This window comes from Pholcus phalangioides, unplaced genomic scaffold, assembly GCF_987345545.1.
Source record: "Pholcus phalangioides strain wild (caught in Gottingen) unplaced genomic scaffold, Ppha-v1.0 ptg000013l_1, whole genome shotgun sequence".
Lineage (NCBI taxonomy): Eukaryota > Metazoa > Arthropoda > Arachnida > Araneae > Pholcidae > Pholcus > Pholcus phalangioides.
The window spans coordinates 1,791,996-1,816,928 of NW_028301606.1; the positions used below are offsets into that span (position 1 = coordinate 1,791,996).

The window sequence follows — 24,933 nt, forward strand, 5'->3', positions numbered from 1 at the left end:
AGGCTGCATGTCTTTATATGGGAAAAGTTAGATTTTTCATAATTCGTGAACGAATAAAGATAGAGGGATGGAAGAAATTTCTATGTATAATAAATAAGCCATGTGCTAGACGAGAAGGCAATAAAAGCGCCCCCTGGTGAATATTTATTGAACTTTCTGATGTTGTCTTGAAAATAAACGAAGCATTTCGTACGAAGCAAATGAACGGAATTTCAACACAAAGTTGTGGAGTTTTATTCATTTTCGTTGATAAAATACAAATTTTACTCGGAATGTACACTGACTAAAAAATTCAATGACTTTTCAATCAATCAATAACAGTTTATGTAATAGACGTCTTATTTAAAGAATTTTAATAAAGGAATACAGTTTAAGAAAGTGTCATCAAACTAGTGTATCATTTTTGAATGTAAACGGTTGTTTTACTGAATGGATACAAACTATAAAAATATTACTGTAAAATAATTAAAACTTTTTTAACGTTGAAGCATGAAAACATCAGTAATCTTTAATAGGATTATATAATTTGCTCTTGAAATGGTATCAAAAAATGTATAACATTGAAAACTCTTTTTTTCATGTCATTAAACTAAGAAATGTTAAAACAAATATTAACCTCACATCAAGTTATACACAATTTACATAAACTCTTCATGGAATCAACATTACAGGGTTACATAAAATTTTAAATAACAAACCGAATAAGATATTTAACACTTCTTATTATGGGGAAAATCCAAATACTATTCAAAAACATTCATAGCAATCGTATTCTGTCATACTTTAAGCTAGGATTTTCATTAATGGGATAGTCCGAAAGCACTTGTGAAACAAGCATGCTCAAATTTTGAAGTCTCGTGTCCTTTTCTTTCGTTATGAAATTTCGTTTCAACCCTTTAAATACTGTCGAACAGCTATCAAAATCGAAAATTGTTATGTTCATTTATATTATGGAATTTTCATATCTTATAAGGTAGTCTTTTCAACGTCCCGAAAGAATTGGATGCTGTTGAATCACGATCTGTGCATCTGGTATTCTGCAACTCGTTGGCGAGTTTGAAACAAAAAGCATATTGGTTCTGCAAATATATAACATTATTCAATCATTGTACTAAAGTAATATTAATCTACAATTAATTGATTGCATTTCTGGAACTTACCAAATTGGGAATGAATTCCTGCCTATTGATTCTTATGTATTTGACAGCTTGATAAGCGTCCAGCACTTGTTCAGCCTTCACTTGAGCGCAAACGTAAGCTGAGACACAGTACAGTCCACATCTTGTAGCTCCATCCCTGGAACACATTTGATGAACATTAGATATTTACATACAACTGAAACATATGATTTTATTAAATCATAATTATTCTCAAAATAGTTTTGTCTTAATTTAGCGGAATTTCCCGGTTTAGGAATTATGAAATTTCTGAAAAATTATACATTTTTTTAATTTCAAATATACAGTAATAAACAACAGTTCAATATGATAGAAGATATTTGATTTTGCATGTAGTATATCTCTAGACTTTACTGTAACGCGTTCGTTGATAAGAAAATCTGCGTCCAACTTCCTAAACTAATTTTCTTGTTGACTCATAATTTTTACTTCTACCAAATTTATCTATACTGTAATAAAGATCATGAGTACTAACATGCAATGAACAATAATAGGTCCGCCATCCGTCCTCTTGTACCACAAATCAACCGTTTTTATAAGGTTCAACATCGACTTCGCATCGTCCAACTGCCCAATGCATTGTTCCCATTTTTTGTACTGTATCTGTATCAACTGACGTGGTTTTTTCGAAACCTTGAAATAAAAATAAAATGTGAATCTCTAATCATTATAATTATTTGCGTAAAAGAAATAGAGTAAGTACATTGTTTAAAATGAATAAAGGCAAGGAGCCTCAAACCTCTCCACGTTTCGATATCTTCATAGTTCTGGCCGTATAGTCATCATGATCTTCGATCGCCGCTATTTCGATTTTGAAATTTCCGAAAGTACGTTCACCATCTACAGGCCAGTACTGTCCGTTGTCCTGCGCAATGATATATATCATTAGAATGCCATGTCCAGTATACATTTTCATTTCGATGTTTTACGTCGAATTCTACTTACGTCGCTGTCTTCCTCTTCAAGTTCATTCAGCATTAGAATCAATGACGATTGCGATTGGTTTACCAAGCGAAGGAAATCATTCATTGTATGCTTCATTGGCATTTGAGTGGCTATATAAGCATCTCTCTTTCGATAACCCTAAGTAAACATCACATAGAGAAATATCAAACGAGAAAAAAATGTATAACAGCTTATTAATCTCTAATACAGTTGTGACACTCCGAATTCGAAAATCGAACCCAACAACGAAGCCCCACCCCGTTGGGTCGGGGCTTTATTTATACGTATAATAAAAATAATAACCTACAGGAAATAGGAATACAAATATCAATGCAGGAAAATACATGCAAATATATACAAGAAATTGTGACGTTATGGCACATTTTGTTACAACTTATTGCATTATATACTAGTATGCGAAATCCCCAATTCCACCCGTGTTTCTACACTAGTGCTCTGATTCTGATTCCCAGTCTGAGGAACTCGTCGATGCAGGTGAAGCTTTTAACTCGTATTTTTGTTTTTATTTTGTGTGTACCTTCTCTAAATTTTCTTCTACGAACTGCACAAGGGTGACCAATGTATTTGCAGCATTCTTGTCTTGGAGCAGGCAGGGCCGCAAATAGGGGGAGGGCAGGCGGGTCTGGTGCCACGGGCGCTGAACCAGAAGGGCCGCCAAATCCACCTTTTAACTGCTTTCTCTACATGGAAGGGGCGCCAAAATTCCGGCTTGCCCCGGGGGGGACAAAGTATGTAGTTGCGGCTTCTCCTCCAACGCTGTAAATTATATGCACTTGCATTCCTTGAAACGGAGCTTTCTAGTAAACCGTAAACACGGGTTATTTTGGCCCTAGGGTGTTACTTTGTCCCAGAAAGAAAAAATTATTGAAACATGCATGCTACAAGCTGATTGCTACAAGTCCGCATAGTAATCGGTGATTCCGCCGGGCCGTAGCCCTTGTTGAGCAAGCCTACCTTCATTAGATTTCTAATATTCACCGCTACGTTGCAGTAGCGCTGTTTTCGTAACCCTGTAAAATCATTACCTCCTGAGGTAGTTTTCTGTACCTAGGAGGTAATGGGTAAATACACGCGTTTTGTTGTAGGACCCCATTTGGACCTCGGAGCTTTTTGCCGTGGTCCGCATGATCATTTTCCGAAAATGGTTTAAAACATTGAAAAATTAGAGAATTAATGGAAGAGATAATGTTCGAGATATTGATGAAAGAAATAATTCTAAAATAAATGAAAGCAATAACAATCTGATTAAAACTCAGAATTATATTGAAAGAAATAATTCCAGCATTGAAGATAATTCATAATTACTGAAAGAATTTTTGAATTTTGAAACAAATAATTTCAGAATTAATGAAAAAAAAACATATATCGATGAGAGAAATAATTTTGTAATTTCTGATAGAAATTACATATTTCACAATCAATATAAGAGAAAGTGCATAATTATTAAAAGAAATTATTTAAAGATAGTATATTGATAAGGAAAATAATTTTAGAATTACCGAAATAAGTAACTAAAGAATCATTTAAAGGGATTTCTCATTAAAGTTAATGTCAGAATTAATTAGTCAAATTCTTTTTCTGAATTAGTGAAAAAAAATTATTTCAGAACTAATCGAAATTGATAATTATTACAAAAAATACAATTTGGAATAAATTCTAGTCATAAATAAAATAGTCTTAAATTTTTTTCCCCCTGTTTATCTCCGGGGCCCTATAGGACTCTTCGATTAAGATGTCATTAAATTCTCGAAAGTAGATGAATTGGTAGCCCGCGGGGTCCGCTGGAAGTTTCAATTAGGGCCTGCCAGGTCTGAAATGTTAACCCAGCTGAGAGTTGCCAGGTCCTTAAAAAATTTCCAGCCAAAATCCTATTCAAAAGTAGCCAAAAAGTAGCCCAAAATATTTGGACTTGTGCTGCCATCTATGAAGCAACATACGAGCTACAGTTTGACGATATTCTAGTCTGCAAAGGTGTGGTTTATAGCTTTTCTTGTTATGGTCCAACTCCCCCCCCCCCCTTTTCCGTAAAAATATGGGTTTTTTTTCCCCCCCCCCCAAAGCCAAAAATTTCCCGCTGAACCGTTTTCAAACCAGTCCAATTTGGCGGGAAAACCGCCAATCCGGCAACTCTGACCCCGCTGTATAGAATCAGATTTGGAAGTTCTGCTGCCATCTACCGATCAATATAGCACACATTAATGTAGAGCACAGTCGAAAAAATATTTTATAGTTTTTAAAAATGCCGATAGATGGCAGAGTTTAACGCGTTAAATTCACATCTCTTTTATTCCAGTGTTTCTCAACCTTTCTGAAAACAAGGACCAGTAAAATGTCTAAAACAATCTCACTGACCACTTGTGTCCCGTATTTTGGGGCATACCAGTAGTTTTCGTTGTTCAAATTTTTTTTTATACATTTGTCCCGTTTCTCAACTGTACTTATTTGAATTTGTAACAATTACTCAAGTCCCAATACATACGTTTTCATATTATGGATTATAACTGTGGCAAAAATTATAAATACTATTCATCTCACATATTTTTCAGAAATTTTAATAACGATCGGTGATTATGCCTACTTTTGGCATTTTTTTTTATGACGATTGGCAGTTTCCGTAGTTTACGAATTATTATCCCACAGTGTAGCTTTTTTTTTTTTTCCTCAGTGAGAAATATAGTTATCAGGTCACATGAGCATTTTTTTCGTGAAATAGGCCTATTGCATATTTTTGTTGACAGCTATTTGTATCAGCCCTTTATTTCCATACCCTTCAGCCATTTTAGCAATAATTGTAAAATTTTATTCGAAGCAATAAATTGAATTTTTTGACAAAATTTAGTGATATCCCATATTGAATATCGCAATTTTCTGCATGCTCCTCGATTATGTATGGTGAACCTAGGCATGAATGTATAATTTTATTTGAATCTATATATGTGCCTATTACTGATATCAATGAATAACTTTATTAAGTCTGCCTGTGGACCACCCATGCCATCTTCGCGGACCAGCTCTTGTCCGCGGACCATAGGTTGAGACGCTGCCTTAATCGATGGAATTGAATAGAATATCAGGTTAAAAATATCAGCTATAACGTCAATAAAATGTTTATGAAGATACTGCAATGAAAAATATTTTCAATGATGACGAAGAATAAAATTAAAACTTACTGGTACGAGGACGGCATTGATGTAATCATCGGAATTATCAACATCTAGCTCGCATTGTAGTAAAATTCTCGTCGAATCAGCTTTTCAATGAAAAAGGAAGAAAAACAGATAATCAATAAATAAATGAAAATCTGTTTATTGCATTTTAAAATCCACTTTAACATTACATAATTACGATTAATGTTTATCTCATTTGCAAATTCGGATATTTATTAAACCAGATTTTACAACAGGATGTACGTGTATGAATTATTCCCAGTATCACCAACACGTATGCAAAAAATCATTTATATTAAATTTACTGTATATAATTTTCGTAGTCGAAACTTACTCGGGACAGTCATTACGTCTCTGTTTTTGAAGACATTGTACTCGGATAGAGCAACTGAGCAACATGTCGACACTTCTTCTAGTTTCTGCGTATCTTTTAATACCTGAAATTATATAATGAATGATAATTAACTAAGACGAAAGAAGTTATTGTCTAAACGTTTATGATATTGGGGCTACAGGTCGCAGAAATAAATATTATGGGACACGTCTACCCAGGGCCGTAATTAGGATTTTTACCTCCCGGGGCAAACATTATTTTGTCACCCACACAACTTTAAAATTCGATAATTTCATAGCGGTGTTCTTTGTTCCCACCTAAAATTGCCGCGCCCCCCCCCCCCTAAATTTTGCCACCCGGGGCAGTTCTGGAATTATAAATTTTCATCAATTCTAGAATTACTTCTTCATTTATTCTGAATTTTCATGATTCCTTTCCCCCACAGAAGAAAAAAAATCGAGGCTAAATGGCCCCACTATTATTTTTGCACCGGGTCCCACGTTTGGTAAGAGCGGTCCTGACAGTAGTAGTATAAATATCTCTTATTATTGTCGCATTACTTTGTTAAGGTTCTTCATACAAGATACTTATACAATATTCTCTTCGTGCTTTTTTTAACAGTAATGACAGAACGACATGGAGCCATCGTAGGATGAACGTTTGACAGAAACCTCGTGAATTATTTCTCCAAAAATTTAAACATTGGGCTCACAAACGTCCCGGTGAAAATGTTTCGAATATTGGGACATGTTTTTGAAATATGGAAGCTCGCGCGATAGTAATGTTTAAGTGTCATTCACAACCACACAATCTTAAATTTAATAATACGTTTCAATAATTCAATATTATGAATCATGCCTTACTTGAAATTGTTTCCCAATGAATGATTTCCCATGATGAGGAGAGAGTTCTCTCATCTGCTTTAAGTACAAGGGAATTTTTTCCAAAGCAACCGCTGTTTCTTCGTACAAAAGGGCTTCCAATAAAGCTTCGTGTATGAACAGGTATTGTTCCTGGAATCGTAAATTTAGGAAAGTGAAGCTCATGTACAGGGTGGGTAAAAAGTGCATATAGAGAAACTTTAAAAATTCATAAATACCGGAAAAATAACCGAAATAAAAAACGGTTTGCAGGGTTAGCATCGCTAGGTCACGGGAATTTTTTTCAGACGGGCAAAATAACTCAAAAAACAGCCGATAGGTGACGCTGACGTACACAAGTCAAAGAAAAGATACGCAAATAACGAACAGAATGCCTCCAAATCGCTTATTACAGCAGTATGTGTTCCACATGACCCCCACCACACATTTTAGGGGAGTCACAAATCCGGCAACGGCAGAGTGCAGCAGGTCCACATACACTGTTTACAATGGTGAACTGATTGTGGATTAGGAGCGCAAGCTTTTTATAATCGTCTCATTTGCATATTCCCACTGAAGTCGCTCGTACCAGCGTCACCTATCGGATGTTTTTTTGAGTTCTTTTCTCCATTTTTTTTTAAAATTTTCGTTACCTAGCGATGCTAACCCTGCAAACCGTTTTTTATTTCGGTTATTTTTCCGGTTTTTATTCATTTTTAAAATAAAATTCATATTCTTAAAAGCAGAATGAAAGAAAGAATAAGGTCTTGAAAAATTTGTTTTACCTCAGTCTGCACGAGATTTATGCGCTGCAGTCTAGATTTATTGACGACTCTGAATATGTCCACTCGATTTTCTTCATTTGCTTGTTGGATCAAAGAGTCTAAAGCAATGTACGTTCCTGATCTTCCAGCCCCGGCGCTAATAGAACGATGAAATGTGTGAAAATTATTTTGAGATGCAAAGTCAAGTCAAGAGACATTATCTTATACAAGAAATAAAACTTAATTCCGTTTCAACTCAAATAACTCGTGAATTTTTGCTTATAGAAACATAATGTAAGTGCAACCAGAATTTTTTTGGGTGGAATTTTTTCAATTAGAAAAATTATTGATATACTATGTCCATTTCAGACATCTCGTTTATTTTGACCGTCGTGAGATGGGTTAGTTTTGCCCTACTGTTGCGTAATTTGTTGCCCTTGCGTGTAGGGTAGGACTTCAGCTTGTCATTGCCGTTATGCAGTGCTAAGCCCTATAGGTTGAAGACTATATATAGATTTGTATTTATAGCTCAAACACACATCCCACGACGGACATTAAGAGAGCGGGACTTCTCCCGAATCTGACGTCATTGGCACTGGAGTACCAATGAGGTCAAATTCGATTTACACGCAAGGGCAACAAATTACGCAACAGTAGAGCAAAACTAACCTATCTCATGACGGTCAAAATAATCGCAGATCGCCCTGCCAAGTATTGGTGCTGGGCAGGACTGTAGAGTCAGATTTACTAAATTATCCTGTATATGTATTCTTCGGGGGGTGGGTTAGGGGTCAATGTCGTTTATTTTACTAGAGACTGTACATACAGGGTATCTTGTAAGTCCTAATTCGGCCTTTATTTCTGTGACATACTGTATTTCATTCACAAACCTGGTACAGTAACATTTCTGAACTTATTTTGAGCATTATTTAGATTGGAATCATACCTCTACGACTAACGGCTTATGAAAAAAAACCGTTAGTCGTAGAGGTATGATTCCAATTTAAATAATGCTCAAAATAAGTTCAGAAATGTTACTGTACCAGGTTTGTGAATGAAAATACAGTATTTCACACAATATAGAATCTAAATTTTTATACGGTTCCCCTCCCAGTTCTGTAACTTCCCACTAGAGAGTTGTTTTCCTGTCTTTTCTGAAACCGTCAAAAAATTCAATGTTTCCAAGAAATTTTAATTCAAAAATTGGAGAAAAATGGGGAAAGAACAGCATAAACTGACGGACAATGCTCCTTCCCTCCTTTATCCTGTTCTTTCCCAACTGCTCTCCGATTTTTGAGTTCATATGTCAGCGAATATTGCACTTGGAAACGTGGAATTGGTATACCGGCCTCAGAAGAGGCAGGGTAGCAACTTCCTATGTAAAAATTTAGATTATTTTTTTATTTTGTGACACACTGTATTTTCACTCTCAAACCTGGTACAGGGTGATTTCTGAATGCATTTTGAGCAATTTTTGAATTGGAAACATGCCTCTACGGCGGATGGTTGATAAGATAAAGGCCGAATTAACACGTTCAGGGCACCCTGTATTACCGAGGCACAAAAGGCAAGCTTTTTCTACATGTAATGATGTTCTTTCCCTCATTTTCTCTCTCTCTCTCTCTCTCATGGATATTTTTTCAGAGGCTTGGTAGAGACAGTAAAGCAACTTTTTGATCGAAAACTAAAGGATAGAGGGGACCATATAGGGAAATTTACTTTTGTATCTCAGCAGAAATACGGCCCCAGAGGGGAAAAATATAACATACGTAAAATTAACACGTTATTTAGATACTTTCGCAATCGAAAGTATGTTTTTATAACCGAAGGTTCACGAATTATTACAGCTGAAAATGACTTAGATTTTCACCCTGTGTATACCGTATAATTATAAATACTGCTCTCACCTGCAGTGAACGACTATCGGGCCACCTAAAACCGGATGGTCATCTCTAACTTTTCTGATCATCCTCAACAAGAAATGCGAAGTTGATGGGACGGTTCTATCGGGCCATCCAGTGAATTGATACTGGAGAACTCTATGCGTACAGCTCTCCTAAAGCAAAAACGAATCAGGTATTGTGCAAAGAGATATGACAGGTAAAGTAATAATAATATAATTTTAAATGTTGAATTACACAAATGATTGCAAACACGTTCTTTTTAATGTGTCTTTAAAACAATGAACGTGTTAATTAACGAACGTTAATTGATTGGGATTCGAACCCAGGTCTCTCGTAATTATGTGTAAATATGTGTAAATATGAGTAATAAGTGAATTCCAATTACATCTTTCTTCTGCATTAGTATGGTGCGTACGACGAAATCTGCGTTCTCTTCAACGTGAATTAGTAAAACTTGTATCTTTCCACACATCATCGAGTCATCCGGCCAATACTTGAAGCATTTTTTCTATATTGTGGAAGAAAGCAAAATTTAGATTTTATACATACATTTTTTTTTTAAAGATTTTGTTAAAATGGCCGAACGAAATATATCATTCATGCAAATATTTCTTTGTTTTTGCATACTTTCCCATTTTCGACGAGATCCGTGAGCATAACAACAGCAGGTGCATTTTCTTGCCATACCATCCTCCAGAAGTCTGTCACAGTTATTTCTAAAGGACCTATAAGTTATATGAGGAATGCATTACATATGTATATACTGTGTAACAGCTTTCTCTCTCGAACTATTCTCAGCTTTTTTGCAGGTTTCTTACAGTTCAGAGTTATAAGTCTAATTTTATAACAGCATTTTCTTATGTCATTTATGTAAACGTAAAGTCTCTAATTTTATTTTTGAGTTCAAAGTATGTCAAAATTTGTTACAATTTCATTTCACTTACGGTTTAAGGAAAAAAGGATTCCTTCTGGGAAAGGAATCCCAAATAAAGGGAAGAGAGAGAGAGAGAGAAGGATTCTCATTCTTGATATAACCCTCGATTTAATATGTTCTAAATTTAATGCACTTCTAAAGCAAATATGATCATGATACCCTTAAAATTTAAGATAAAAGTACTGTGGAAAGAAGGCCGTTTGTACAATAGCGGCTATAATGTTCTACAAGAATATATGCGATCGATATAATATAATAATAATAAGGATTTTCCGAGAATTTTCTGTATTTCACCAAACACCAACTCTTATAGTTACCGTAGTTGCCGCTTATAAAAATCACATTTGGTTCATCCATTTTGATTTTTATAAGCGGTTGATTCTTATATTCGGAACTATTTTTGCTGTTACTTTTCCAGTTACCATTGGAGTACGCAAGGGGTGGCAGTGGGGGGCCTTCAGGAAAAATTATGTCTTTAAATTATTTTTGACCCCGAAAAAAAAACCCCGACCCCATGGGCTCTGCCCCAAGATTTGGGACCATGACTATTGTCTTAACGCATAACTCTAGATCAGAGATTCCCAAAATTTTTGTGTTCCATATCGCTCCCGTTCTTCTGAATATGTATAACAAGATCACAACAGAATATAAGATAACACCATTTTAGCACACACCTTTAACACAAGACAAAAATTACAGATAACTGAAAATAAAGCGAACTCACCTTGAGTGACTATATACTCATGGGGACGATTGTAACCCTAGATTAGATCAAAAAAAAAATAAGAATAAAAATTGTAAAATAAAGAAACTATGAAGTAATTAACACACATTCGTATGGTTAAAAATCAAATAAATAATAAGCAAAATTAATTTTGCTTCTTACCAGATTGTTTGGTTCAAGTGCTTATGGGGAAAAAAACCTTATTACGGTGTAGTTACAATACGATTTGCCTTATTTTGAACTTGTTTCTTCATTCAATTTATATTCAATACACACAGAACATATCTGAATTAACGAATCACAAATTTTGACTTACGTCGACGTAACTGGCATTTATGTATTCCGATTCACTGACACCAGCCTCAGGTTGTATAGCAACACAGTAACGATCGTCTATACACGAGACAGAAAAATACTTATAGTGTAACTGTGATCTCTTAAAACGAATGTTTTCAATATTATAATGGATATTTAGTGATCTTATAATGAAGTGAGTACATTTTGAGTAATATGTATATGCTATTTATCAAATTCATTTTAATAAAAGCAAAATGAACATTCATAGCTGCTTATTGCATTCCTGTTTATTTTGAACAATAACATATTATTATGGTAATTCGAAAAGTACTACAGTATTTCTCAGTAAATGCCACATGGGCACCACAGTCTCAAAGAAAAATCCTAAACGCATAAGTTAGTGTATGCGCCGTATCTTGTCGAAATAGAACTACTTCCCTGTAATTACCATTTTCATGCATTCTATAAAGAAATTTTTGATAGAAAACGCTTGATAAATGGTAAGAGTAAATTCTGGATAGGTAAAATGTAATTTAATTAATTTATATTTCAGACCATTGGCGTACGCAAAGGGGGGAATTTGGGGGTTCTAACCCTCCCCCCGCCCCTTGAGCCAAGATTATAGTGTTATTTTGCAGGAAAAAACGTAACCCGCCCCCCTCGAGAAAATTCTGCGTACGCCTATGTTTCAGACTAATACAATAATATTCATTGTGGATTTCTTTTGAAGGTTTCGTTCTCCAAACAAAAACTAAGGAATGCACCGCATCAGTGATAGAGCACAACCCCAAGACGCTATAATTAATTAAATTTTTAAAAATTTCAATGTCCTGAAATGGATATTAATTCGAAGAGATGCGTTTTATCTCACTTACAAGGAAGAATGTTTCCATATCTGTTCTTTTTCAAGTTTTCACTTTTCCTGGCGATACTCCATGGCGCTGTTTGACCAGATACGAGTTGCTTGAAACAAAAGGTAATATTACTGAACATTCATACATTGCCATTTTATATGGAAATTTACATTCGGAGTGAAATAAAAATTTAAAAAACAAACAAAGAAAAAATTTAGAAAATAGCAGAATTTATATCATAATACTTCACAAAATTTTATATCAGAAATTTTGAGGTAATTTCGATGTTACGTAAGAAATTCTTTGTATAAGTCCAGACACTTCTTTAACCCTTTCTGTGGTATTAAATAAATTTCACTGATCCACATTATAACTGGCACAGTAGAAATAACTAAACCTACTACTAAACCAGACATGCACCTCGTCCATATTCCTCTGCGGAACTTCTAGCGAATCCGTACATGTTGGAATGTGTGTGTATGTATAGTGAACCTTCTGTGAAGTTTGCTTCTGTGTAATGTTTGTTTTGTGTAGTGCTACCATCTGTAAAAACTGCTAAAAAAAAAAGGGACTTCTTTCCGATTTCATGTATTTATTTATTCATTTACTTAATAACCCCAAAAGGCATGAAATGCACTCACACTGGAAAAGTAATTATAAATATGAATAATAATAATAATAATAAATAAATAAATAAAAAATAATCAGAAGTGAAAGCACTTCACATGCGGAGCCAGTAGGTCAAAATCTTCAATAGCGGAAACAAAATCTTGCGTAGGAGGTGCATATGATTTCTGATGGCAGGCTGTTCCATATTCTCTCCACACACGGCATCTGTACCCGTAGAAAAAGCAATCTCTTCTGACCGTTGGTATTTGGAAGTGATGCCTCTTTAGGTTAGCTCGTCTGTAGATTGTTTCCGATTTATTTCGATTAAATTTACTTTTCTCGATAGAACGTATATTGCCAATATGAGTGCATGTATATGATTGGGGGGGGGGGGTGTCATTTGGTCACGACCCCACCGTCGCGGCAGTGGTGGTTGGCTGGAGTTGGTTTTCTGTGGTTCCCAACTTCAAGGCGCGAATGCGAGCCGATCTCCCCTTTAAAAAGTCTCGCCATAGAGAGCAACAGATCTACAAACAGTGCCGTCTTAACGCATGGGCTCACCTCAGGTGGTGCCTCAGGAGAAGAGGGGCCTCACAAAAATGAGATCCGATTGAAATTTTCTAGAATTTGCAAGGTAGGACCTCAGAAAAACCAATTGGCCCGGGGGCCCACGATGCTCTTAAGATGGCCCTGTCTACAAACAGTACAAATTTAATTCAATCATAACACATCGTTCACTTCACTAATGAAATATAGATGGCAGCACTGAAAAATCAAACAATACTACATACACACTCAGACTGTTTGGTACACACACAATTACACTTCCGGCATAAAAAAACATTAAAAAATATATCCAATTAATGTGTAGTACTCAGATATGTCATTCATGTTGCAAGGGATTTTGTATAGTTATTAAGAAAAAATAATTTACCTTTTTAGACGAACACCCTGAGCTCAAGAACCCAATTACAAAGTTGTTTCCTTTGTTTCTTCTAAGACCAACAAAAAAAATTCCATGTTCCCCAAGTGCAATATTTACCGAGATATTCGAATTCGAAAAACGGAGGAAAGTTGAGAAAAAACAGTATTAACTGCAGCAAAACCATTTTCCCCGCATTTAGAGCTGTTGTTTCGCAAACTTTCTCCGTTTCTCAAATATCTCGGTTAATATTGAACTTGGAAACATGGAACTTTTTTTTTTTTTTTGTATTAGGAAAAACAGGGCAACAACTGATGATCGTGTAAAAAATTAATATTTTTATTTTAGTAGCTATATATAACCCCTTATAACAGGAATGGCATATCTGAGTACTACACGTTATTTGGATACTTTTCTAATTAGAATTATGCTTCTACGATCAATGGTTCCCCAGTGAAATATCATACGCCCTGTTACCTATGCACCCTGTATACAGGGTGAATCCGACCTATTCCGCTAAACGAAAGGAGGTGATAGACGAACCCATGAAACACCCCCACCAAACCTATCCTATCCAAACCGTTTTTGAGTTATGGTGGATAATTATTTGGAAAGAACAGAAAGAAAATGAAATAAGGTGACACCAATTTCATTGAAATATCTAGTTTTAATGGCGAGCTACAAGAGCTGAAAGATTGGCAAAGTTCAAAATCAAATTTTTAATCGTTTATTCCAACACCCTTCTAGCTACAATCGGTCAAATTTGCCAAAACCTTGTCCATTCCACCAGCTTCCGAAAAGAGTTTACAATAAACTCTATATTTGTTTTCTGGTTCAGGAGAAATGTAGTCTTTTGTTTGCAAATATCAGTGTTTGTCGAAGTATATATTCGATGAAAATTCGGAATTACCGGTTGCAGATTTTGACTACACTCTGATTTCGCGCAAAAAACTCCTATAAAGAAAACACTACCTGTATCAACAGGATATCCGTATTTAATGGCGAGCTACATGAGCGCTGAGATATGGTTGAAGTGAAAAATCTAATAGTTGCCAAAACCTATTAAAATTACTTCGACGAACGCAGATTTCAGTATGTATTGCAAACAAACGACTAAAATTTAGTCGTTTGTTTGCAATTTAGAGAAATTTAATTTCTCCTGAACCAGATGGCCAATTTGTTTTATTCTAAGCTTTTTTGAAAGCTGGTGGATTGTACAAGTTTTTCGGCAGATTTGATTATAGCTACAAGGGTGTTTGCGGAATTGGTAATTAAAAATTTTGACAATTCGATTTTGAACTTCGCCAATCTTTCAGCGCCTGTAGCTCGGCATTAAATCCGGATATTTCAATGAAACTGACGTGACTTTATAAGGTTTTTGCGCTTTCCAAATATGTACTTAGTTTGCATGTAGGTGTCTCAGAAACTTCACAAATCTGGGTTTGTTTCTGATTTTTCACGAATTTTTTTCTCCTAATCGAATCGATTACCCACGATTACTCGAAAACGGTTCACGATAAGACAGGGTTGGTAGGTTGTTTCATGATCACCTTGGGCTCGTCTATCACCCCCTTTCGTTTGGCAGAATAGGTCGAATTCGCCCTATATATACATGCACACATGTATGCCTTTATATACCTTGAATTCATCCGAAAGCTTGTTGTTCGCAATAGCATTGTGCACATACTCAGCAAGATTTTCTATCGGTATACCTTGGCAGCTTTTTTCGTACGCTCTACTTTTCTTCAGAGTCGCTAGAAATTTAAAAATATTTACTTACTACATCCCGAAGGCAATCGTCGCACTTACGAAATTTTAATAGATTTTTCGAAATTACGTATAAAATAAATCTTAAAATTAAACTGTTTTTTGCTTTCCATCAGTTACTTACTTACACTTATCAATATTTGAGGAGTATTTCCATCCTTCGCTTACGAGAGGTCCGTCGGTTGATTCCGTGTCCGAAACTTTATACATGACTGACCAGGTCAATGATTCCGATAATCCGGAATTCCTGTTTGAAAATGCTGCCGTTCCAGTTTTTCTCTTCTCTCTAGATAATAAAAAAAAAAAAATTAGAGATATATTTTTTGAAATATTGTTTGAGTTCCTTTAATGTCATTTATTTAATAATTGATTCACTGGAATGAAATTCATTCATAATAACCCATCAAGCATTAAATAATGAGATGAATTCGATCATTTCTAGACCGACTTAAAATATTTCTGTTCGTGAATTTTCAAATTATGAAATCTGTAAAGTGAAGGTCAAATATGAGAAAGGTTCCCAAATTTTTCTTACCGTGAACGTGATTTAATGAACGTTCTAATAATAAGATGAATTAATGGAAATGATAAAAGTATAGTTTTAGTATAAGTTAATAACAGTACAGCAATCGCCGATTGTTGAAATCACGAATAATGTTATAGTGGAGAGCGACATTCATGTCATATATATAGCCCTCTGGTGGCTCGTCGTCCATGAGCTATTAGCTGATCGGTTTCACCGTCCATTGCACGGTTCCGTTCGGCATATATACGCTCTAGCGAAGGAAAATCTCTATCTCCTCTGTAGCTTAGTGGTCAGAGCACTCGTCCGGCAATCGAGGGACCCGGGTTCGACTCCCGGTAGAGGCAGAGACGAGTTTTTTCCTTCCTTAGAAAATTAACATCTCAAATAATAAATATCTTCACAACATCCAGTCTTCTGTATATCTTGTAATAATGTTGTTATTCGGGTATTTTCATCGCTAAGTACGGAACGGACTAATATCATAACAAGGAAAAAAAATTCGTTTATAGTTATCAGAATTTTGGTTCATGTTATCTTTTTTTCCGTATAAAGTTTTTTTTTTTCCTTTTGCATATTTCGAAGCTAAGGTTAAACCAGGCTCATATCTTCTCTGTAACTTATCGTTATCAAGCTGCAAAAACTATGTAGAAGGTCAGAGAAGGCTTCATTGTTGACAAACATTTACGTACTCAGTTCACAATGAGACCATAATGGCCGCTATGATCGAAGTGCGTGTAGCGCTTCTTTTGCAATTTCTTTCCTATAATGAAGGCATGCATGCATAAGGTTAAAAAAAGAATTCCCTTCATCAGTTCATGGCCAGTTCCTTTCCATGGCCGAACCGCATTCACAGTTCCTCGGCCGGATCACTTTCACGAGAGAGGATTGTACCCTACACATTACAAAAGTAAGGGAATTCGTAATATACATTAGACAATTCCATTTTGCTCTTCGCAATTTCCTATAAAGGGGCCCTTATGTAAGAAGGGCCTTTATGTAAAGGGGCCCTTATGTAACCCTTATGTAAAGAAGGGTTTGAGCTCGGAGGGGGGGGGGGTGGAGTCCTGTGTTTTAGAACAATTGAAAAAAAATTCACAATGTAACATTTTGGAAACCTGTTACATTGGAAAGAAAAACGGAGTTCTCCCGTTTTCATCCATTCCGTCCAACCAAAAGCTCTAGTTGGTGTTCTGAATCTCTGTGTGGTCACATTAAGCTCTGTGTGCACTGCATAAGCGTACGCAGAATTTTCTCAGGGGTGGTTTCAATTTTTTTTTTCTTCTCGGGGGAGGGGAGTGGGGTTTACGGTTTTTCTGCAAAATAACACTATAATCTCGGCTTGAGGGGGGGTTCCCCTGCGTACGCCAATATGGTGAATTGTATATAAATAAAAAACATTTTCAGCTTTTTACAACTGAATATGACAAGATTCATTGAAAGACTGGTTATTTGGGGAGTTAAAGATTACAAGGAAGAAAATGCATCACTGTTTCCACGGGGACTCGAACCCCGGTCTCTCGCTTGCCGGACGAGCGTTCTACCATCTAAGCTATGGAAGCAAATAGAATATTTCAACCTTAGAGCGTATATATATATACATATGTTGAAAGGCACCGTACATTAATGGCGTCAACAATCAACTAATAGCTCGTGAACGACATAGGTCAACCAGATGGCCACATGCATGTAGAAATGTCCTCTTCACTTGTCAATACAAGATTCTTCGGCTCCATTGAAGAGCCGAAATGCGTCGACCATTCGACCAATTGAATTTATTTGTCTTGAAAACGTGGCAATTTTTGTATAAATACAAGATTCATAGAATATTTCAACCTTGGAGAGTATATATAGCACGGCAAGTGAGAAACCGGGGTTCGAGTCCCCGTGGGGGGCAGTGATGAATTTTCTTCCTTGTAATCTTCAACTCCACAAATAACCAGTCTTTCAATGAATCTTGTATTGACACGTGGAGAGGACATTTCTATATGCAAGTGAATATCAGTATTTTATGTGTTTCAGTGGATCTCCCCCCCCCCCTATTTTATAGCGAGTTTTAATCATTTTCTCATAGAGGGTGTTTGAAAAAAGCATCGCCCAAAATGAAAGGGCAATTAAGGCATATGATAATAATCCGAAATCGCATAAGAACATAGGTGTGCAAACGGCATATGGAGCTGCTACAAGGAGTTGTTGCGTCACGTACTTGTAAATACATCTGGTGTTTTTGAGAAAGTGATTCAGTACATGCAGCATCGATGTAATGCGCGTGTCAGTGCGTCTAGCAAAAACTTTGAGCATACTGTAGTATTGTTCGTAAATAAATCATAGTAGAAGGATTCTTCTTCGTAGTCCTTGTATTACGTATTATTTTAAATGTCGCCTGCTGCAGGCAGATGGCGTTTGCGATTTTATGTGATTTTCGATTGTTATCGTATGCCCGAATTGCCCTTTCATTTCGGTGATTTTTTTAAACATCCTATACGAGTATATCTTACCAGTAGTTTTAACTTTTTAACTTTTTAACTTTTAAACAGAGGTTTGATAATAATAAATATAAATGACTACTTACTTCTTTCTGCAAATGACTAGTATAGTGAAAAAAAAAATCAGAAATGTGACCACAAATATGCTGAGTATCAGAAGTACGAAAGGCAACAGCTCAAAACCTAGAACTCTTTCCTTTTGCTGATAATTGACGTTGAAAATTGAATCATCTAAAGTGTCGGAAGAAAAATAAAACAGTTATGCGTTCACTACCAAAAGTTCATTATCAATGGAATTCTATCTCCATCACAAACAATAATAAATTATTTCACTTATTAATTTAGTATTAGTCATTAATTTTTAAATTTTATTCCATTTATTTACTCAACCATGATTCCGTTTTCAACATTAATTTCAACAAAAAAATTTTTTTTTAATTCCGAGTGTAAAATAAAAATATTTCATTTTAAAAAGTATCTATATAACATTATTTAAGAGTGCAGTATGATTAAAATTCCATTTTCTCTGGTATTGGATGGAAAACCACATAGAAACGTTCAGGTACTTTCGATCAAGATGTTTCCTCAATTTAATGATGTTTATTTTTACTTTATCTTTATCTGAAACCGACTATAGCTCAGGCCTACCACAATGAAGTGATTTTCTGCCCTTTACCCAATTGGGTGAGCTATAGCGGAAAAATGAGCCTCAACATCACAGCCTTTCCGAGAGCCAGACGCCCCTCCCAATCTCCCACAACGCTCCCGCCTCTCGCACCGACAACGCTGCGGCCGCCATAGCGCAACCCGATCCTATAGCGACAACAGTCCTCGGTGGAACATTGTCTTAACAGTAGCATGGCAAATATTCAAAATCAAAAATGTACAACAGAGAATTTGGAAAGCTTTAATTCTCACGCTGGTGAGTTTATTTTTACTGGTAAATGAAAGATATTGTTCAGAAAATTATGTGTTTTGATGATAACGGTATCTGAATAATACTGACCTGTAATCTGTTCATATGGTTCAGACATCAGTGTTTTCTCAGTCTGCAAAATTTGCGAAATAATCGGTATCAGCATTTTAATCGAATATAGTACAGGGTAGACCAAAATTCGTGGACGCGTTTAAAAAATTAATGAAAAATAAACCAATTGAGAAGTAAAAATAAAGTGCGGTTTACACTAAAATACTTATCAAGAGAGGTTTTTTTCTCATCAATAAGACAAAAGTTTAAAATTCCACTCACAGCATCACGAAAAACTTGACATAACACATAAAATGCGGCACAAACAGTACATAATAAATGTTTATTACGATTTGCGCGTTACATGAAACCACCACATTTGAATACGAGCACCCTTTCTAGCTCTGGCTAGATCTATACGTGTCAGAATGTTTATGTTGAAGTTAGGTGTTGGTTGTTTTTACGTAGTGCATAAAATATTGTCATGAACATCAATTATACACCGTTTGTGGAGCATTTTATGCATTATGTCGAGTTTTTTATTGTAGCGTCATCTGTGAGTAAAATTTTAAACTATTTCCAATCTTTCGAGGAAAAATCTCTGGGGCCATGATAAGTAATTTAAAGTAAACACACACACACAACAAAATTTACTTCAAATTATTAATTTTTTTATAGTTTTTTTGAATGTGTTAATTACTTTTTACTACCCTTCTTTATTTAGGTATAAGTTGTTCATTCCGTAAGAAAATTTGTATCAAAATTTTTTTATTGAAATTTAATAATTCAAGGGGGCACCGCATTCTCGCGAGGTCGTGACAACTGATCCATCGTCCCCAGCTTCTACCGTCGCTTTAATGGTGTTCGTAACGGTTTTTTCAACGGCTTTCTGTGCAAGTCAAGATGGATTCTTGCAATATCGCTGGTTCTAATACCAGTGATACTTTGTGTGTGCTGTGATCGACCAGTGTTTCTTCCCCCTCCCCAGTGCATACGTCTGCCCCATATTTTCCCTTTTTATAGGTTTCTGAATGCACTTGGATAGCGTGGATTTACAGCTGGAAGTGAAACAACGACACGCATTGACAGTGTGAATCCAGGAGAGGCTTCGACTATCATCGACTTTTTGTTCGAGTTCTGGTCATCAGTGGACAAAAGAACCCTCAACCTGTTTTGTATTTCAGTGTCGCGGATCGATCTGTGTTTTTCCGCTATCTACGGTTGTTTCTTTTGGGCGAGATATGTATGTTGTGAAGTGAAACCCGGTCCAGACCAGAGACGTGGCTCATCAGGGGTAAGTCTGCTTTTTGAGTGCTCACTTAAAAACTTAAAATGCCCCTTCGTTGTCCCTATGCCGATCCGGCGGCAATCGCTGAAATTGTGGCTTTTCGCCGGATGGCAGAGAGTTTCGTTTTCGAGGGGAATCATAATTTTGAGACACTGACAGAGAAATTTCTGCCTTGGATTGAGAACATGTATGATTTGAGTAACGATGGCATTAGTGATGAATGTTCTGTGGTTGATCAATTGCAAAATCTGATAACATATTTTGTTGAGTTCAAAATGTCACATAACAATGATACTGTACTCAAAAAACTAATTAGTACAGGTTGTTTATTTTTTGGAGATCTTGAGGGTATTGATTGTGTTCATAAGCTGTCTAACAGCTTTAAGAAAACGCCTGTAAACTTGGTAACTGATCCTGGTCCCAAGTGTGCTAAATCAATTCGTAAGAGTAAGAAGGTAATGGCTGATAATTTATGTGTTAAAAACTCTGCTACAGGTAAAGAATTTGTGAATGGAAATGTTTCAAAGATAAATGATAAGGTAATCAGCCCAAATAATATTTATGATTGTGTCAAATCAATCGATAATTCTGTATATTTATGTGATAAAAATGACTTTAATTTTGAAAAGAGTGTCAATGATATGAAACCATGTGATAATGTTAAGATGGTATTAATTCATGATGCATGTATCAACAAATCGAACGAAAATGTTATCAAATCAGTTAATGGTTCCATGTATGTATCAAACAGAGTTATTCATGATAATGATCATGACAAGTGTGGTGTAAATGAAAAGCTAGCATTTGATAATGATAATAGTAACCCAAAAGTCAATGTTAACAATACAGATGTTGTTGATGCTATAATTCTGGGTAATGTGGTCTGTAATGATGAACATGGTATCAATGATGTCAATGTAACCGATTGTTTGGTAAAAGAACTTGTCATGAATAATAATGTCACACTACTACCTAATTCTGATGTTGAGAAATTGGGTAAATTTGTTACTATCAGTGAAGGTTGTGATGATGATGCCAACATATCTGATAATTTGGTGAAGGCCTCAATCAATGGTTTCAGTAAAAAGCGTCATATTTCAAGTAAATGTAAATCACGTAAGCATAATGAAGCCCTTAAAAAGAAGTTGAAAAGATGTGTGTTATCCAACCTTGTGTCATCTCAATGCCCAGTGCCGAATGAGTGTGATAAGCCTCAGCAAAAACGATCGGACTCTGACACTGATACTGATCATGATGATCCGGCACTAGTAAATAGGATCACCAAGGAACTTTCCGACTGTGTTAAGTTATCTAATTCAACGGCTAATCCAGTTTTGCCATCTGTAACTGGAAATTCAGTGATCCCTGACGAAGGCAATGGCAACGAAAAAAGCAGATTCAACGTGGGAAAATTGAAAACCAAGAACTCTAAAAGTGACAAGCATGCTAACAAAAATATCACTGTTGCCAAGGCCCCTCCATCTAATGCATGTATGGCAAAAACTTCAGATCGTTATCTGCCGTCTCTTCAATCCAGGATCTCGAAAGAGAAACCGGGTCCAGCACTTGGTTCCATGGTCACAACTGACGAGCCAGATAATCAGCCAAAATTGACGAAGTCACAGAGATCAAAAGCTAGAAAAAAGGCAAAAAAGATGTCTACAAGAGCAAATGAGGTGATGCTCTCCACGGGAAATAACAACTCCACTGGAGCTACTGCTACCCCCATATTTGAAGATAAATCAACAAATGAGTTTGCAATCGCTTCAACAAGTCATCGAAGTCCAGTGAGAGACTCAGGTGGGGTTGGAGAGTGCAATGCAGAGTCGGATTCAGTGGAACCGAGTAGGGTAGAATCTAGAATTGACAATGATTATCCTAATAGTGACAACGATGAATTCACTCAAGTCAACAGAAGACGAAAAAAAGTTAATGTACCCCAAATTGTCTTATCCTCTTGGGGATCCAACTGGCTTGCAACCTTTCGAGATATAAAAAACAATTGTGAATTTGCTCCAGTGTCTAAAACGACAGAGAAGAACATTCTGTTAAATTTATTTAGTGAAAATGATCACAGGAACGTCACAAGGTTCTTGGACGATAACAGGTTCGAGTATCATACGTACCAAATGAATAGTGAAAGGTCCTTAAAATTTGTAATACGTGGTCTACCAGCAAATGTTAACCACTCTGACATCACTAATGACTTATCAAAACAAGGATTCGATGTGATAAAAGTATGCAATCTCAAAAACTATACTTCAGGAAGAGTACTCCCGCTCTTCTTGGTGGAAGTTCCGATCAACTCTAAAGAAATTGCCAACTTGGTCGACATCGACGGGGTTCCAATAGAGATTGAAAGATACAGAGGAAATCGTTTTCCCTTGCAATGCAGGAACTGCATGAAATTCGGACATACAAGTTATTTTTGCCATAATCAAGCCATATGCGCATTTTGTTCAGAAGGACACAGTACTAGAAGCTGCTTGGTTGAGGGAGATCTGAACAAGATAAAGTGTTACTTCTGTGGAGGCCCTCATACAGGAACGTATTCTAAGTGCCCTGCCAGACCTGCTTCCACAGGTGAATCTGGAAGAACCTTCATCTCCAAGCTTCCACCTTCGCTTCGAGATTTCCCCCTTCTAGGCAGCGTAGGAAATAACGTAGTTTTAGAACGAGGAAGAGACAGAAATGGGGAAAACAGCTTTTCTGAAAATGAGTTGTCTACTAAAACAGAGTCAAATCCTTGGGTCAAGGCTAGTACAATCCCGTTGGTATTACAACGTTCTGTAGACGAAGTCTTAAAGGGACCACATATTCTTGGAATAGGCAAAGTGCATCTCACGGAAGCCGAACTGGTCGAGGAGCTGAACAGAAAGTATAACGAAGCCGAGCAAGTGAAAATATTAGATTACAAAAATAATCAATTTGGAATTAATTTCACAGATGTAATTCATGAATTCAACAAACATCTTAATAATCGTGATGATTCTTTCGGCGATCACATAGTTAAGCCGTCTGAACTTTCCAAATCTTATAATAATTCTGTAAACAGGCAAATGCCAGTACCTTACCTTGTCATTGATGAAACTGATGCCACTGATGCGTCTGTACATTCAGTTTGTATGTCTTCAACTACTAATGAAACAGTGGAGAATTCACAGAAGAACAACATGGAGAACTTTTCCAATGTTGTGCGAGAACTTTTGGTCAATATGGGCATTTCTGAAGATAAGGCTCATAACCTTATTCAAATTCTGATTGGTTTTATTTCAGCGCTCAAAAATTAATACACCAGTGTCAACTATCAGCAAACCGCTGAAAATTCTGGCATGGAATGCCACTGGGCTTAAACAGGAACTACAAGAATTCAAACAATTACTCTATGACCTACAAATTGATGTAGCACTGGTTTGTGAAAGTTTTTTAAAACCTTCTCATACTTCCAATATCTCTAATTTTATCTGTTTACGTGAAGACCGTCTACATGGAAGGGGTGGTGGAATTGCGGTGTTCGTTAAAAAGGACATTCCTCACCAAAAACTTTCGATTCCTTCTTCAACTGAAATGGAAGCTTTGGCAGTAAACATCTTCATCAACAGATCACCAATAACCATTTGTGCAATTTACAAACCACCTAATAACCATGTTGATATCAATCTCCTAAACTATCTCGTTAATATCAACAATCCGGTACTAATTGCTGGCGACTGGAACTGTAAAAGCCCTACATTCTTCAGCCATTCCACAAATAGACAAGGTAGAGTTCTAGAAAGATTTTGTAGGAATAATTGCTTGTGCATTCATTCATCGAACATTCCAACCAATTATCCTACTAGTCGATTTTATCGACCCGATGTTCTGGACTATGGAATCTCCAAAAACTTTAGGCACAACATCTTTTTCGAAACAACTGCCAAACTTAATTCAACTCACAACCCTATTATTTTCACCATCGATATAACTAGACCAAAGGATATTCCATATCAACTGGTTACCAACTGGGAAATCTTCCGCTCTACGCTGGAAACATTACCAGTGTGGAACTCAGCGGAATTGACGACGAACTGTATTGAAAATGCAGTAGTTGATGTGACTGAACAAATTAAAACAGCTATTCAAGCCTCTACCAGGAAGATTAAGGCAAAAGAAAACAGATTTGGCATTTCGGAAGAATTACGGGACAAAATCAGACTAAAAAACCGGGTCCGAAAACTCTGGCAAAGATTTAGAAGACGGTCTGACAAAACCACTCTAAACAGACTAGAAAAGGAAATAAGACAAGAAACAACTGAATATGTCAATGAGAGATTCACCCACTTCATTGAGGAGGCCACAGCATCCGATGGCTCACTTTGGAAGGCGTGGAAAATCTGTAAACGAAAATCT

At 36.2% G+C, this 24,933-nt stretch overlaps 1 protein-coding gene across 1 annotated transcript in view; it reads right to left on the reverse strand.

Annotated features, from left to right (window-relative positions):
* Positions 1-202: 202 nt before the first annotated feature.
* The window catches only part of LOC149078461 (receptor-type tyrosine-protein phosphatase S-like), an 83,383-nt gene continuing 58,652 nt past the window's right edge, over positions 203-24,933 (reverse strand). Inside the window, exons 28-46 of the mRNA XM_089240564.1 lie at positions 19,296-19,338; positions 18,376-18,520; positions 15,409-15,566; positions 15,152-15,267; positions 12,004-12,091; positions 11,148-11,224; positions 10,832-10,868; positions 9,801-9,898; positions 9,559-9,681; positions 9,177-9,325; positions 7,291-7,426; positions 6,509-6,658; positions 5,646-5,748; positions 5,315-5,394; positions 2,124-2,261; positions 1,918-2,043; positions 1,654-1,811; positions 1,161-1,296; positions 203-1,079 (exon numbers count right to left, since the gene is read on the reverse strand). Of these exons, the coding sequence (XP_089096690.1) occupies positions 960-1,079; positions 1,161-1,296; positions 1,654-1,811; positions 1,918-2,043; positions 2,124-2,261; positions 5,315-5,394; positions 5,646-5,748; positions 6,509-6,658; positions 7,291-7,426; positions 9,177-9,325; positions 9,559-9,681; positions 9,801-9,898; positions 10,832-10,868; positions 11,148-11,224; positions 12,004-12,091; positions 15,152-15,267; positions 15,409-15,566; positions 18,376-18,520; positions 19,296-19,338 (2,181 nt within the window). The 3' untranslated portion in view covers positions 203-959. The remainder of the gene's footprint in view (positions 1,080-1,160; positions 1,297-1,653; positions 1,812-1,917; positions 2,044-2,123; positions 2,262-5,314; positions 5,395-5,645; positions 5,749-6,508; positions 6,659-7,290; positions 7,427-9,176; positions 9,326-9,558; positions 9,682-9,800; positions 9,899-10,831; positions 10,869-11,147; positions 11,225-12,003; positions 12,092-15,151; positions 15,268-15,408; positions 15,567-18,375; positions 18,521-19,295; positions 19,339-24,933) is intronic.